Consider the following 15119-nt stretch of genomic DNA (forward strand, 5'->3'; position numbering starts at 1 on the left):
TTTTTTTTTTTTTTTTTTTTTTTTTTTTAAGAAAATGTATCTTAATTAAATTACATTACTAAAGATAGATGAATTCCAAACAATGCCTGTGAAAATATATAGTACTATTTGTCTTATCGAGAGTGCTGTCGGCATTTAACCTGTTATTAGGTTCCATTCAGATGAAATATCGCTTGCCACTGACCAAAAAATATAAAAATAAAAATAAGGATGAAGTTGTGTGGGATGAAGCCAATCGAGCAGTCAAGGGTTCTATTGTTATTATAATTGTTGCAGTTATTATTCTGCTGATGTGCTGATGCACACACACACACACATATATATATACTTGGCTGTTGCTAGTCATCCTGTTGTTGGTGCTGCTGCAACAATTGCGGTCATGCTTCGTTGAATGGCAACAACAACGCGAACTGTGAGGATGATGATGACGACGTCGCTGCATAGGGCTGATTGAAAGATTATTTTGCACTGATAACGCTAAAAACGTATGGTTGGATGGTTGACCACAAACTACCACCAGCAGCAGCAGCACCACTACCACCACCACCACCACCACCACTAACAGCAACAACAAACAAAAGTCAAATAGAGCGAGCAAAAATTGCAGTTCGAAAATTGTTGCGCTTTCGGTTTGCGTGTTTGCATTTTGCATTTAGCATTTTATATTCATTGCGTTGTTTGGCTGTCCGTCGTCCGTTGTCCGTTGTTCAATGTCCATTGTCCATTGTCGGTTGTTGTTGTTGCTGCTGCTGCTGCTGCTGTTGGCTGCCGCTTGTCGGTTGTCTGCAACGCGTCGGGGTCGTCATCAATTCGCAATGCATTTCCCACATATTCAGCGACGTTCCGAGCGACCATCATCATTAATAATATTGAAAAGCCCTAATTACAGTTAAGTGGCCCAAACGACTCTTGCATGCGCGAAGGAGACAACAAAGAGCGAGAGAGAGAGAGAGAGAGAGAGAGAGAGAGAGAGAGAGAGAGAGAGAGTGGTCTATAGACAGATAGCGGAATGTATTGAACTAAGTCTCATATATAATAAAGGGTGCCACTGCCACGACTTCCATCCACAAGGAGCTGAGGCGCTGCACCGCTCGTTGCGTAAATCATTTTTCCCACCCCTAAAAGGCGAGCGTTCCTTCACCTGCCTGGACAAGGTGCCACAGGTTGTGCAGGTGCACGGACAAGTGCAGGCCCCTGACCCAGACACCAGAGGCAGGCTGATGAGGCCCCGAATGCTGATGACCCTTGCAATGCTATAATGAAATCATTTATAACTTTTCTTCAACATGACCAATCGAGTGTGTGTGAGTGTGTGTGTGTGTGTGTGCGTGACATGTTGTTTGTATTTTGCTGTCTGTTTTGGGCTCGTTTGTACGTAGTTTTCTTTGTGGCCAGGATCCGTTTGGCCCTCGCTAACTACTTCGAGTTCCTTTAGCCAGTGGCCCATTGATAACAGCGAGGCACTCGCACGTGGCTACTGCGCAGCTGCAACCGTCGACGCGTCGAGGCAGCTGAGAGCAGACGAGCAGCAAACGGAGGGGCATTTTCCAAACTAAGAAGACGTCCTGAACGAGCCGAAGATGACTCGCTTCAATGTGCTCGGAGAAATGTTAATATACATTTTTTATTATTTACATATTTCTATTTATTTTCGATTTGCAATTCACGAATTATTAGAAGAATTTCTCCCAAATATACACAGATATCGATGGCTATTCGATTAAACATTTGATTTTGGTATTCGATTTTTTTTTTTTTTTTTTTTTTGAATGATTGAAACTAATGTCATAATCACACATTTGAAGCTCATTAACAGAGTTGGCTTTGGTTTCTGTGCACGCGTTTATTGCTGCTTTACAATTTTTATAGAACGTATACACATTTATTTTGAGTTTATTATGTGACACCAAAAACAACAAAAAAATAACTAAAAATTGCTAATTGTTTTCTTAACGTATTTTTTTTTTCGGGAGCGAACGTAAATTTAACCGTTTGGAGTTCTTATATTGCGCACAGATATAAAAGAAATCTACATAGCCAAATTCAAAAGGTGCTTAGAAAAATGAACACGAATATATGGAACTCATCTCAAATGGCCGGCACTGGCGGCGCCCTCAAGGCGCTGGCCAAAAACCTGGCCAATCAGCTTAACCTAAATCGAACGGAAATGAAACGTGTTGTAGCACGCGTCATCTCGGAGTGCCATGGTCAGGGCCACGTGGGTGACTACAACGGACACATGTTCTATGTGAAGCCGGAGCGCATCGATATGACCAAACAGATAACACACTCGAAGGAGGCATTCGACGATATGTTGCAGCAGAAGCGAATGCGGTCCAAAAAGCCGCTGCCGCGCCCCCCTACCGCCTCTCGATCGCTAACCTATAAGATGACCGTCGACGGCAAGAAGGAGAAGAGCCTCACTGGCGTCATCATCGACCAGAATCATTTGCGAAAACGTGGCCAGCCGGCCGAGATCGTGGTCCAGATGTCCAAGTCGGTTACCAACAATAAGAGCAGGCAGGCGATCAAGCGCAAGCCAGCGGCTCAATCCAACAATCAGTTGCTCATAAAAAAGCAGCCAAGCGGTCGTCCGGCCACACTCAGCACGCCCAAGATCTTGAAGAAGTTCCAGAAGAAGCCGAAGATCGCTCAGCTAGTGCAACGGAAATCGGTGATCAAGAATGTCACGAAGATAACGAAACTGACGAAGCCCAAAGTTCTGATTGCGAAAAACCAAAAGTCCCGTCCGGCACTGCAGCCGGCCAAGTTGAGTCTGGCGCCGTCTCTGGCGCAGCCTCGGATGCGTGCCGGCAATGCTGTGCGCCCGTCCACGGTGGCCATGAAGCTGTCGCCGAAGAAGACGCGGAGCGAGCCGCCCAGCTGCCCCCGGACGCCAGTGCCCAGCGTAGCCCCACCACCCAAGAAGCCGGGCATCCTGAAGAAGTCCAAGAGTGTCAAGCTGCCGAGGGTGAAGAGCTCAAACAGCTGCCGCATTGTACCGGAGGAGAGGCCAAAGAAGAAATCGAAGCGCCTCACCGCCGGCGGCATCTATCCCAAGGTCAGCCGCACCAAGACTTCAGCGGCCAAGAAGCGCGAGAAGGTGCCCTGGCGCCTGGCATACAAGTTCCAGAGTAACGCCAGTGCTGTCTATCGGCCGAATCCGCCCGTCACAAAGCCGAAACTCAAGTCGAAGGCTACCCCAATACTGGTGAGCAAGTCCAGGCAGCTGATGACAGCGAACAGCTGTCGGCGCTTGCGCTTGAAGCGCTCGCAGGCGCGCATGGCCAAGGATTTGGAGCGGGACGAGGCTATCGATGATCCGGAACGCTTGGAGGCCGGCAGCCTGCACAACTCTCGATCTCGAGTCATTCCAAATCCAAAGCATAAGGTCAAGCGGCCGTACAAGATCAGCGCACGGTTGTTGGAGCTGGCGCAGCCATCGCTGCATCGCCGATTCGTGCCGCAGCCGGCGCCCCAATACAACCGTCCGCCCGTGTTCAAGCCGAAGCATAAGCTGAGGCCGCGCCGTCGACGAAATCGCGTCATCGTCGACAGCAGCCTGGGCAGCATTGAGGGTATGCGGCCCACCTCACGATCGGGCCTGTCGCCGGCCAAGCGTAATCTGACGCTCGCATTTATGAACAAGGAGGGTCCACGTAGTCCCCGCACTCCGCGCCCTAGACGCAGCGTCCTATGGAGGTAGTTGTTATTAAGTAGTTAGTTTAATTCCTGCTTGCGGACGTACTCCACACATGCGGAGCTCGTCCATTGTCCTGTAACATTTTCGCAGACACCTAAATAAATTTTGAAGTTATGACTGAAGTGAGTCACCAAAAAACTATCAGAGAGTGGAGTGCAATGCCAAGTAGCACCGGAAACTCGATCAGGCATTGCAGCAATTTTGAGTAAGCTAAAGCTGAGCTAGAGCAGCAGAATCAGAGTCGATCTGTCTTCTTTCCCGGACCAAGCGTTCCACTCATATAGCTATCGATCTTTGATGAAAGCCGGCTATATCTGAAATGAGTATATCATAATCGAATCGTTATTTGAATATATAATCTAAGAGCTCAGGGCTTTGTATCATTTGCGCTTTGCTTTGCTGGCGTTCACTCGCGAGCCAAAAAAAAGAAACAACAACAAAAAACAGAAGTTAAAAAAAAAATGGCTTGAAAGGGTGTTCGGAATCATTTAAGCATTGCGGTGTGAAATTTCACACCGATTGCAATAAAAATTCAAGCGGCCAACAATAAAACGGGCTGCGGCAAGAGAAAGGCGCTACATTGAAACAGAATCAATCAAACTGGGGAACGATCGCGGCCGAGGCAGGGACCCAGGTCTGTCGACATCTGCGCATGCGCCGGATGTGAATGTGTGTTGTTGTTGTTTGGTAGCTGGGCCAGTCGATCCGGGCCATGTTGAGGCGGCGTTAATGGTGTCACTAAGTACGCCGCAAACAGACCAACAGACCAACAGACCGACAGACCGACAGACGGACAGACGGGCAGACAAACGAGACACACAATTGACTGAGGACTGACGACTGGCACACCGGACGCGCGTTTGGCCCTCAGCTGAACGTCTGATCATCGAATGGAACCAATAAAAGTTGCCTTCATTGTCTTCATTTGCGCGGGTCGCGCGTCTGTGCGCAGCCTGCACTCAATGTACTCTCATATGCTCGCACTCATTTCCATTAGCATTTCATTCAATTTGCATTCTGTTGGCCGCGGGTCGCGGACACTGTACGGTTGAATGGTGCTGCGGCTGTTGCGGGTGTTGCGGGCACATGCAACCAAAACAATTCAATTGTCCGCCTGGTTGGGTATTTTTTAGTTGTTGTTTTTGTTTTTCTTGGTGTTGGCTTTCTTGTTTTGTAGCTGTCAGTTGCGGTACATTGCATATCACACATTAGCGATGTGACAAATCCGATAACGATAACAATGACAACGTCAATACATCGCATTTGTCTATCTCATTCGAATTGCATTGGAATTGATGATGAAAAAGAGTTAATTTGATTGCATATAGCTCGATATGACTCGATAGGGATTGCATTGAAATCGATGTTAAGGAACAGAAATGCTTTGCTAGGTTTGTAAATAGAGAAGTGCAACAGCGCCAGTAGCTGTTAAGGCTTGAATTCTAGCTGAAAAGCTGTGCAAGATATTTGCCAAATAGAGAGTAGATTTAGTTATTAATATGTAAAGATATGGATTGATCTCATTGGAGTTCAAACCATCCGGCTATTGTTAGTTATTGCTAATACATTTGCGTATTGCAAATAGAAATAGAAATAAAAGAAATAATAATATTTTTTTTTTAAGGCATTCAATTCAAATATTTTGGCGAATCAGTTTCTTTCAGTCTTCTTGGCTTTTTTAAGTCTCTTGTGCTGTAATTTCGACCTATTATTCTTCAAGTACCGAAAGCACCTGCTGCCAGTGCTTAGCCCTTGTTTAGATTAAATTTTATATTAATGTTAACTTGTTAATAAATAAATAAATAAATTCTTCAATTTTGTATACAAAGTATTTTCAGATTTGCAAAACCCAATGCAGTAATACGACGGAGAGTGGCTAAGGCAGATCCAATCAACACTTTTCCCTCTGAGAACTTTTATCTTATGCAGCCGAATCTCACAATCATATCTGTCAGAGCTTGTAGACCTGGTTATAAAACCCAGTTTAGCTGCTGTTTAGCCATTTATCTAGAACCTCATAATATCGATAATGGCAGACGGAAGTTAATTGATAACTCAATGTGTCTAACTTGTTGCACAGCGCAGAGGTCGAGTCTAAGTCGATCTAAGTGCCCACCTCGCGACCCTTACATGCATTCCCTAGCTAGAGCGGATCCGCTAAGTGCCCGCATATTGAAACAGTCGCTGGAGTTTGAGTTGAAGTTGAAGTTGCACTCGCACTGGCATCGAGTAAATGTTAATTGTGTCTGCAATATTTTTTCCAATGAAACATTTTTATGTTAATTCGAAAAATTGTTTTACAACCAATTAACTTAGCCAATGCACCAAAAAGATCAACGGACAAGATCGTTCACTCGGCAACAACAACAGCAACAACAACGGCAACGACAACGGCAGCGGCAAACTGGGGAACTGGGAACTGGGAAATGGGAACTAGCAAGTGAGGGTGAGGGTCATCAGGGTGAGGGATAAAAGGCCAGCGGATCGCATTGCATTGCATGCCGCACGCCGCTCGGAATTTCATTACGCGACTGTCAGTTAGCTCAACCAGAAGTCAGCCAGCGGGCAGGCAGGTGTACAGGCAGCCACCACTCACTCGCTCGCTCGCTCTCGCTCTCTCTCTCTCTCTCTCTCACGCTCTCACGCTCTCACTCTCTCGCTCTCTCTTTCTCTCCTGCTGTCCGTTGGTGGTTGTTAGGGGCGCTGCTCAGTGCGGGTCCTCAGTCCTAGGCTCGCTCTAAATCAATCAAGCGCAACAAACGCCAAAAACACAAACAATTTCAATTAAAATGCCAGCGTAGCCGCCACCGCCACCGCCAAAGCCACAATAAGTCCACTCTCGCACCCCTCCCCCGCCGCGGCGGCTGTAATGAGGAGAGCGCGCGCTCTGCAGCTACAGGTGCGATCGCCAGCAGCTCCTGACCCCCGACTGCCACCGACTGCCGCCGACTGCCAACTGCGGTCGTGTAATGTAATTAGGAAGTTATGCAAGGGTCGCCGTCGCTTCAATCGAACCATCGATCGCTCCGTCGATCGCTTCACATTTAAATGCGATCGTCGAGGTCTAGCGAATAAAGTCATTGCGGCAGCTGCTAGGGCATTTCGTTGCTTGTTTTGATGGCTCCTTCAGCTGGCCTCTGCCGTCAGCTCCTCAAGTGGGCATTCGTGATGTGCAGGTTTTTCCGTTTCGACCGATCAAATGTTGTTTCCCATGGCCGCAGCAGCAGAAGATCTTCATTAGTTGCGTGGCGCGGCTATCGAGTTGACAGATCAGCGCTTTGCGCAACTGCTCGACATCCTTAGAGAGAAATATATGATTTTTGTTACGTTTCGCCATCTTTTGGCTCCTGACTAACTGAGATCTCCGCCCTGCCACCCCCCTTGGCTAACCCAGCTGGAATGATATACGAGGAATGCTGCAGCTAATCTAGCGCTGAGCATCGAAGTCACGTTGTTCTCAACTTTGTTGTTGTTGTTGTTGACTGGGTTGGTTGGTTGGTTGGTTGGTGTCTCTGGTTTTTTTTTTTTTTTTTTTTTTTTTTTTGTTATGCTTTTTTTCTGTGCCATTTTGAGGCGGCGTCCACGACGACGACGGAGACGACCACGCACTGGAGCCGACTCTTCTATGAATCTATGGAAACTAGGCAAGCTAATTGCGTTCCGTCAACGTATAGGTGAATTATTATAAAGAAGCCATAAAAAAATTATTATAGCCAACTGACGGCTCAGCCCCACTCGCTGATCGCGGTGACGATAAACGTGGCAACAACAATAACAACAACAACAGCACGAAATCAGAGCTCGTTAAAAAAAATAACAAAGCAACAACAACAACAACAAAATAAAATAAAAACACTCTCAGGTTGAACCAATCAAAAGACGCGCAGTCGACGTCGCCATAAAAGCAGCGCGAGCAACAACAAGAAATTATTATTAAAAAAAAAAAAAGATGAAAAAGAGGAAGAAGACAATATGTATATACACACTCAGAGGCATATAGTAGCTATAAGAGTTGGGGTATCATTGGAGAATGGCAAATGTGTATATCAAAAATTGGCTAATGTTGCCAAAAGTCAACTATATCTCTACAAACCTGGTAGATGGTACGAGTAAACATAATTATATATATATATATATATATATTCATATGTATATGTGTGTGGTGAAAATGTGAATGGTGACGCTTATATTTTATTTGTTGTTGTTGTTGCTGTTGCTGTTGTTTCTTTTTCTTTTTGGGGAGCAGTTAGCAACTTGTATTGAAAGTTCATTGTACGGTACAAACGATGTTGGCGTCCACATTAAAACTTGATCTATGACCCATTGTTCTGGCCGCGTTTCGGAAGTTGCTTTCCATTGGTTGTCTTTTGGCCCAACTTCTTTTTGAAATGCGGACAAAGCGGACGCCAGCGGACGGCGAGGAGAGAACAATTTGTGGGCTGTGCCAGAGCGCTAAATAGATTCCACAGAGCCCAACTCAAGCTCTGCTTGAAACGAGCATTTATCGTTATCGATCGAGTTGGGGGAGTCGCAAAATCGATAATTATTGAAAATGGCTTTAATGATCGAATCAGTAATTAGCAAAGATTTGATTAAATTTCTGCCATAGAATAAAATGGTTTAAAATATGAAGAACAATAAATAACATAATATATAATATAATTCTATATATGTATAATTAAAAAATTAATTAAAAAAAGCTGTAATAAGCATATTATTTACAATATTTTACAAAAGTATGCTAAATTTATTTATTAATTTTAATTATTTACATTAAATTAAATATATATGAATATTGTTTATGATACATATCTCAACTTTAGCCACATTTTCCATTAACGTTAAATTGATTCAATTTTAATTTATTTCAATATTATTATGTTTTGATTAAAGTTAGTATTACAGATATAATACTTTTTGTCTATGCAGCTGTGAAATTATATTATAGAAATTATTTACTTGGCCATAAAATTTATAAAATTATAAAAATAATATAGAAAGCAATCATCCAAATCCAAATAAAAGCAATAACCTCTATCTGGCTATATATATCGAGGAGCTGAGAATATTGGCTCGCTAGCAAGAATATTGGCTTTGAGCTATGTCCGTCTTGCTGTTCGTTCGTCTGCCAGCATTGAGATCAGAGATTTGTTATTTGGAATTTATATATGTATATACATTAATTAACTCTCAGTTTAAATGAAACGAAGTATAAGGAATTTACCATATCTCAGTAAAAAAGAGGGAGGCTTAACAGCCTTCTACAATCCACAATCTACATCTAGAAACTAGAAATTAAAAAGTAAATTTGTTCAATCGACAAAAGTCTCTTTAGAGCAGACTTCAAAAGTTATTGGTTAATTTACAATTTCCCAAAAATTATATAAAATCACGTTTGTCAACCCAAGAAAAAACACTATAGATTACAGAGTTTTCCAGCAAAACTCCTAAAAGGTACCAGAATAATCAGCAGCCTACTGGAATGGGAGCCATATGGAATCCGACTGTTTTTGGAGCGTAAACAGGCATTCAGCAGTTGGTGTCACTCGACTAGAGCTTCCTCTCCCTGACTTGCTTCTTTTAAGAGGTAAATTAAATAAATTTATATTTCATTAATATTGAAATACATGTCAAGCACTTTAAATGCACACTTATCTGAAATTAATACATTTCTTAAAAGCAATTCATATTCTTAAACAGAATCCATGCCCAGTCTCTGCTGACTGGAGTGGAGTCGACGAGAGCTCAGTTTAGAGGTGGCCATTAAAGCGAGCCACTGAACCAAATCCGGAGGGTTGGCTGGCCCCGTTCTGATGCACAATCGCCAAGCTAATCGCGTTTGGCCAACGGAGGGCCGTGTAATTTATGCCACAAAGTGGGATGGATTAGCTGCTCCGGCTGCTATGCTATTGGATCACTGTTTTATCAATTATTTCGTGTACATAGATTTTGCTGACCGTGCCACATGCATATGTATGCATGCATTTTTCAGGCGCTAGCAAAGTTTTCGCCCATATTTTAAGCGTTCATAATTTTTACATTGTTCTATCACGCGAATCGCCGTTCGCGTTTACGGCTCCCCTGATGTATGGCCAAACCCCAATAACTGAGCACCGCTCCACCACCACCAGCAACTGCACCACCATCCACAACGCCAGCTCCATCTTCATTCCCATCTTCCATCTACCATTTCCTTTCATTTCCCATCTCCATCTTCATCAATCCGCCAACTACCAGTCTTCATTTCGCATTCTTCATTCCCTATTCTCAATCCGCATTTGCAATGGACTTCTGTATGTAATGCATACTCCATTGCTTCCAGTCATTATGCCTTCGGGCATAAATCAGCGGCAAAAAAAATTATGACGCCGCTTGCTGAGCCACCACAAGAACAACAACAACGAGAAGAAAAAGGAGAAGAAATTGAAGACATTGCTAAAGTAGTCTAAGAAGTCGCTGCAATTCGCCTCCCTCAAGCAGCTCAGGCAACCAACACTAAGCCCATCTCCTTCGCTCTGCTCCAAAGTATCGGGCCAAGACGTCGCATGTGTTACAATTTGAATTATTATTAGTTGCTGTTGTTGTTGTTGTTGTAGTTCTCTTTGGCTGTTTGATTGCCACCTCTTAAGGCTAGCGCCATAGTCTAGTATCGTTAGCCTATATAGACATGCAATACACATACATACATACAATGGCTATATATGTATGTATGTAGTCTGCCTTGTCGTCGACGTCGACTTTATAGATTGGCGCTTATTTGGCTTGCTCGCATCGTGTAATGTGTGTGGTAAATGGCAGCAATTGGCTCGGGTCTTTACAAGTGCTGGGCGGCAAGCCTCGGCCCATTGACTGAGAGAAAGCCATTTTGCCAATTTAATGGCTGAGAATTGGAAATTGCAGAAAGAGTTCGCATAAGCAATTCATAAATCATCATTTCTCTAACAATAGTTGAAAGTTGCTGTTGTTGCTGTTGTTGTTGTTGTTTCGTTTTCAAGTTAAGAGCATTATCAGTTAGTCAAATCTTTAACGGTTTATATACCCAAATGTAAGCCATCAGAAGTTTTAGACGATATTGTTTTGATATAATTTGTTGTTTTATTAAAAAAATTTATTCAGCTGGTGAAATTTATTTATTTGTATTGCGGATTCATTAGAATTTCAATGTTGATCAGACGGGCAGAGCTTTCAGAGCCAATATATGATATTAGATCGGCAAATGCAACAAGCTCGGAATAGAAGCTTACAGAAAGTTATAGGGGTAATTGATCCACCCTATAGAATGACATAGAAGAAACATGATTTACAGTCCGCTAGGATCTCTATATATGAGACATTATCATGCACTCTACCCACCTGTACACATCTCTCTCTCCCTCTCTCTCTATCTCTCTCTCTTTCTCTCTCTCTATCGGTTTCTCTAGGCCTCTCTCTTTTAAGCCAAGAGCTACAAAGTATGGCTATTACTAGTTGGCCAGTTCCCAGCAATAGTTGGTAATAAGCTTCGTTTCAGTTCAACTAATTTCCCATGCCGCTGCTGGAGGTAAACTCAATGCAAATCAGTTCATTGCTTAATACACACAAACACACACACACACTGAGACACACATGTCTGGCTGCAGAGCAGCCAAGTGGACCATTAATTAAAGCCGCTAATATTACCAACTAACTAAAATGAAGCGGCGACCAAGTGGAATTTAAAGCGCAGCAAAAGTTCAAACATAAGCCAAAAGCGTAACTCAGTCAAGGGTTGGCTAATAGGGGCGCTGTGCGGGGGGATCTTTACATTGGGGGTCTCAAGGCGCAATCAGTATTGTTGCTGTTGCTGTTGCTGTTGTTATTGTTGTTGGTCTGTTTTTGCATAATAAAACACTTAATTTTCATGCGCATTTCCAAAACTCCTAAAACTCAACTGAAGCGTCTGGCTGGGCCGGCAGCTTAGTTGCTCAGTTGCTTAGTTGCTCAGTCGCTCAGTTGTTCAGTTTCTCGGTTCGGTTTTCGTCTCGCATGTAGGTAATTTCAAATGGAAAATTTATACAGCGAGTTGTAGAAAATCATTAAACAAATCGCACTTTAATAGGCAGCAACAACAACAGCAACTGAGGCCTAAAGAAATTTACGACCAGGTCTACCCCCCAGACCAAACAAAAATAACAAAAACCCCAAAGCAAACCAAGTTGAACTGAGCCCAACTCAAGCCGAGTCAAGCTGCTCTGAGCTGAGCGAAGAAGCATCCAAGCGATGCAAAATTCAAGTGAAGTGAAGTGCAAAAGACAAACAACAACAACAACAACAACAATAACAATGACTACTTGACTTTGAGTTCAAAAATGAGACGAGCTCCCAAACACCTGCCAGCAGCAACAGCAACAGCCAAAAGTGCAGCCGAAAAGCATTCGCAGGCGCGTGTGCGTGGGCGGCAGAGTGAGATGGCAATAGCGAGAGGCAGCGCCACGGCTGCGCAGTGCGCGCTACGCAATGCGCCAGAGAGACGGAGAGAGACGCAGAAAGTGTGTGAGAGAGAAAGAGAGAGAGAGAGAGAAGGCAGCCCCTTCCTCCTGCCGATGCGGTTCGAGAAGATGCGTCGTTCATTACGTTTGAGCGCGCCAGCCAACCAAGCAGCAAGCACCTCACGCCCCCGCCTGCCCTTCAGCCACCCAAAATAAACAAAATAAAATGAAAAACTAAAAAAAAAGAGCAGACCCCCTTCGATATGTATGCGATTTTTATGTGTGAACGTAGACAAGTTTTGGTAGTTAAATAGATGCACACTCACACAGCCAGCCAGAAAGAGGGACAGAGACAGGTAGTGAGAGCGAATAAAAAACAAAAACACAAGCCAAAGAAAAACCCCAAAGTTAACCAACATTAACATTTAATCGAACCTCATGTTCAGTAGAGCATGTCTCCTGTTACATACGAGCTATCAACGCAATGCCCCCTTTAGCCAAACAGAGACAGCAACTGCATACGTGCATGTGTGTGTGTATATATGTGTGTGTGTGTGTGCGAGTGCGAGGAGACGTATAGGGGAAGGTCCCACACAATAGACAACATCAAATGAGGGAACTACTGAAGCTCTGCAAAAAGGCCTTACCACACTTGACTCCACACTCAGCACACACACACACACACACACACACACACAATGCTCTATATGTGCATATATATATAACTACATATATAACACGTCTATATAGCTCTATACCTGTATAATATCCACTTACACCCATGTAGAGCTTATGTGCTCGTTCCCGTCGCTTGTTGATGATCGCTCAACGTAACAGCCTCGCGACGTCTTTTGTTTTCGCATGTGACGGTTTCCTTTCCGTCATCGTCAGCGTCAGCGTCACCTGCCTGCTACCTTTTCCATTTTCATTTCCATTTTCCATTTTTCAGCATTTTAATTTAATTTTCATTCGCGTTTTGTTTACTTTTTCACTATTGTTGGGGTGTTACCCAGCAAACGATCAGCGATCTGCCCGATCGCCAATCGCAACGACTTTCTGTGTAAAAAATCACATTAAACGTACACCCATGGCGCCTCTGGCACACAGATAGTGCTGCCCGATCGCTGATTGCTGTGGCAGCTTAATGTATGCCTAGGGTCTGCAGCGAAAAAGGGTCGACCCCATAGCTCTGGCCTAGTCAGTGGCACCAGCTTATAGGTGGGGGAAGGTTTGTTTGTTGAGCTAAATTATCAGTAATTCATTTGGGATTTTTATGATCATATATGATCATATATAGATCTAATTTAGAAAGTAGGGACTGCAAATAAGAGTTATAAATTTAAAACAATTGAGACTCAAAAGAACCCAAAAAAAAAAAAAAAAAAAAAAAAAAAAAAAAAAAAAATGAAAATATATAAACAATTATTTTTAAATTTGTTGCTATAAAGGTTATAATCGTAACGGTCCCTGTTAGAAAGATTTGGTGTTAAAATTAATAATTGATGAATATTAAATGTAAATTTGAAAATTTAAGTAAGTTATTTTTCATATAGAGGATCTAAGCTGTTTCTCTCTTTCTTAATCTAGTAAACTCTCTCATTATTTCTTTCTTTCTTCCACTCTTATACTTTTCGCTTATACAATCTCTTTATATTTCAATCTCTCCCTATCACATAGACAGTTCTAGCTTTCATTCTTGCAATCTTCCTTTCACTGCCTATTTTTGTCTCTTTCCATTTCAGTCTTTTGCCCTCTATATCTCCAGTATCTCCCCATATCTAGTTCTTTCTCTATCTTCAGCTCCCTCTCCGTCTCCAGTTTCTTCTTTTTATCAATATCATTCTTTTATATTCCTATCAGTTATCCTTTTTCTCCTCTCCTACTATGTTGCGTTTTTTCCCAACTATTCGCACACGTATTTCGATTCCAAATCATAAATTTCATCTTGATTCTTATATATTTTATATACGTTATATTCATTGATTTCTTTGATAACTCTCTTCTACTGAACTTTGAGTTAGATAAGCATTAAATTGCATTTTTTTTTTTTTTTTAACATGATTTTTATTAACATAAACACATTTCTAAAGTCAGCAATTCTTGCTAATTTCGGAGAAATTTCAGTTCAAAGTTGAAGATTTAATATTGTTTAAGCTTTCCCCCAAACAATTAATATGACTAACAACTTTTCACCTTTCCACCATAAAAAGCAGTCAGCGAATGGCCATAGTTTGTGTGTGTGTGTGAGTGTGTGTGTGTGTGCTTTTTTCATAGTTTATATTTAATGAAACATCTGGACCAGCTAGCAAATTGAGTTGGCCGGAAAGCAGGCAAAGTGGAACGATCTTTGAGCTGCTCCAACAGCCAACACCTAACATCCAAAGCCCGAGACCCCCAAGACCGGTAGCGATTATTATGAGGTCTGGCCAGAGGCTGGCGCCGGCTAATAATACTTACTAATACTTACTATATAGGTTTATATATATATCTATATAATAATAATAAACATAAGTAAATATAATCAACAGTGCCGCTTGCCATAATCACGATATTCTGCGGTTTCTCAGCGGCTTCCGAACTGAGCCAGCAGATGCCCCAAAAGACGGCCAGCCCCACCTTTGAGCAAATCATTCAGCGCGAACGTGGCACAATTATGCGTCGTCGTCGTCGTCGTCGTCGTCTCTCGCAAATTGCTCAATTGAGCCCGGCCAGAGTATCCAAGACGTTGCTGGACCGTCCTGGCTCACTGTCTCACTGACTCTGTGGATCTGTGGATCTGCGGATCTCTGGATATTTGCATTTTGCGAGTAGATGACGTTTATACAATTTATTTACAATTTTCAATCAAAAACGCGAGCAAAATGCCGCAAAAGTCGTGGCCATAACAAAAAATTGATTACATTCGTTTGCATTTTTGCGGTTGAGGTCAAGAGGAGGCCCTCCCAGCGGATCGCTCTGGGGTGGGCCAG

General features: G+C 43.0%; 1 protein-coding gene across 1 annotated transcript; it reads left to right on the top strand.

Moving 5' to 3' along the window:
- The first annotated feature begins 1800 nt into the window (after positions 1–1800).
- Positions 1801–3825, top strand: LOC108620192 (uncharacterized). The gene has a single exon (XM_018017093.2). The coding sequence runs from the start codon at positions 2063–2065 to the stop codon at positions 3704–3706; it is 1644 nt and encodes a 547-aa protein (XP_017872582.1). The 5' UTR covers positions 1801–2062; the 3' UTR covers positions 3707–3825.
- Positions 3826–15119: the final 11294 nt, after the last annotated feature.

Source organism: Drosophila arizonae, chromosome X (assembly GCF_054131065.1).
Source record: "Drosophila arizonae isolate 15081-1271.41 chromosome X, UAZ_ARI_1.0, whole genome shotgun sequence".
NCBI lineage: Eukaryota > Metazoa > Arthropoda > Insecta > Diptera > Drosophilidae > Drosophila > Drosophila arizonae.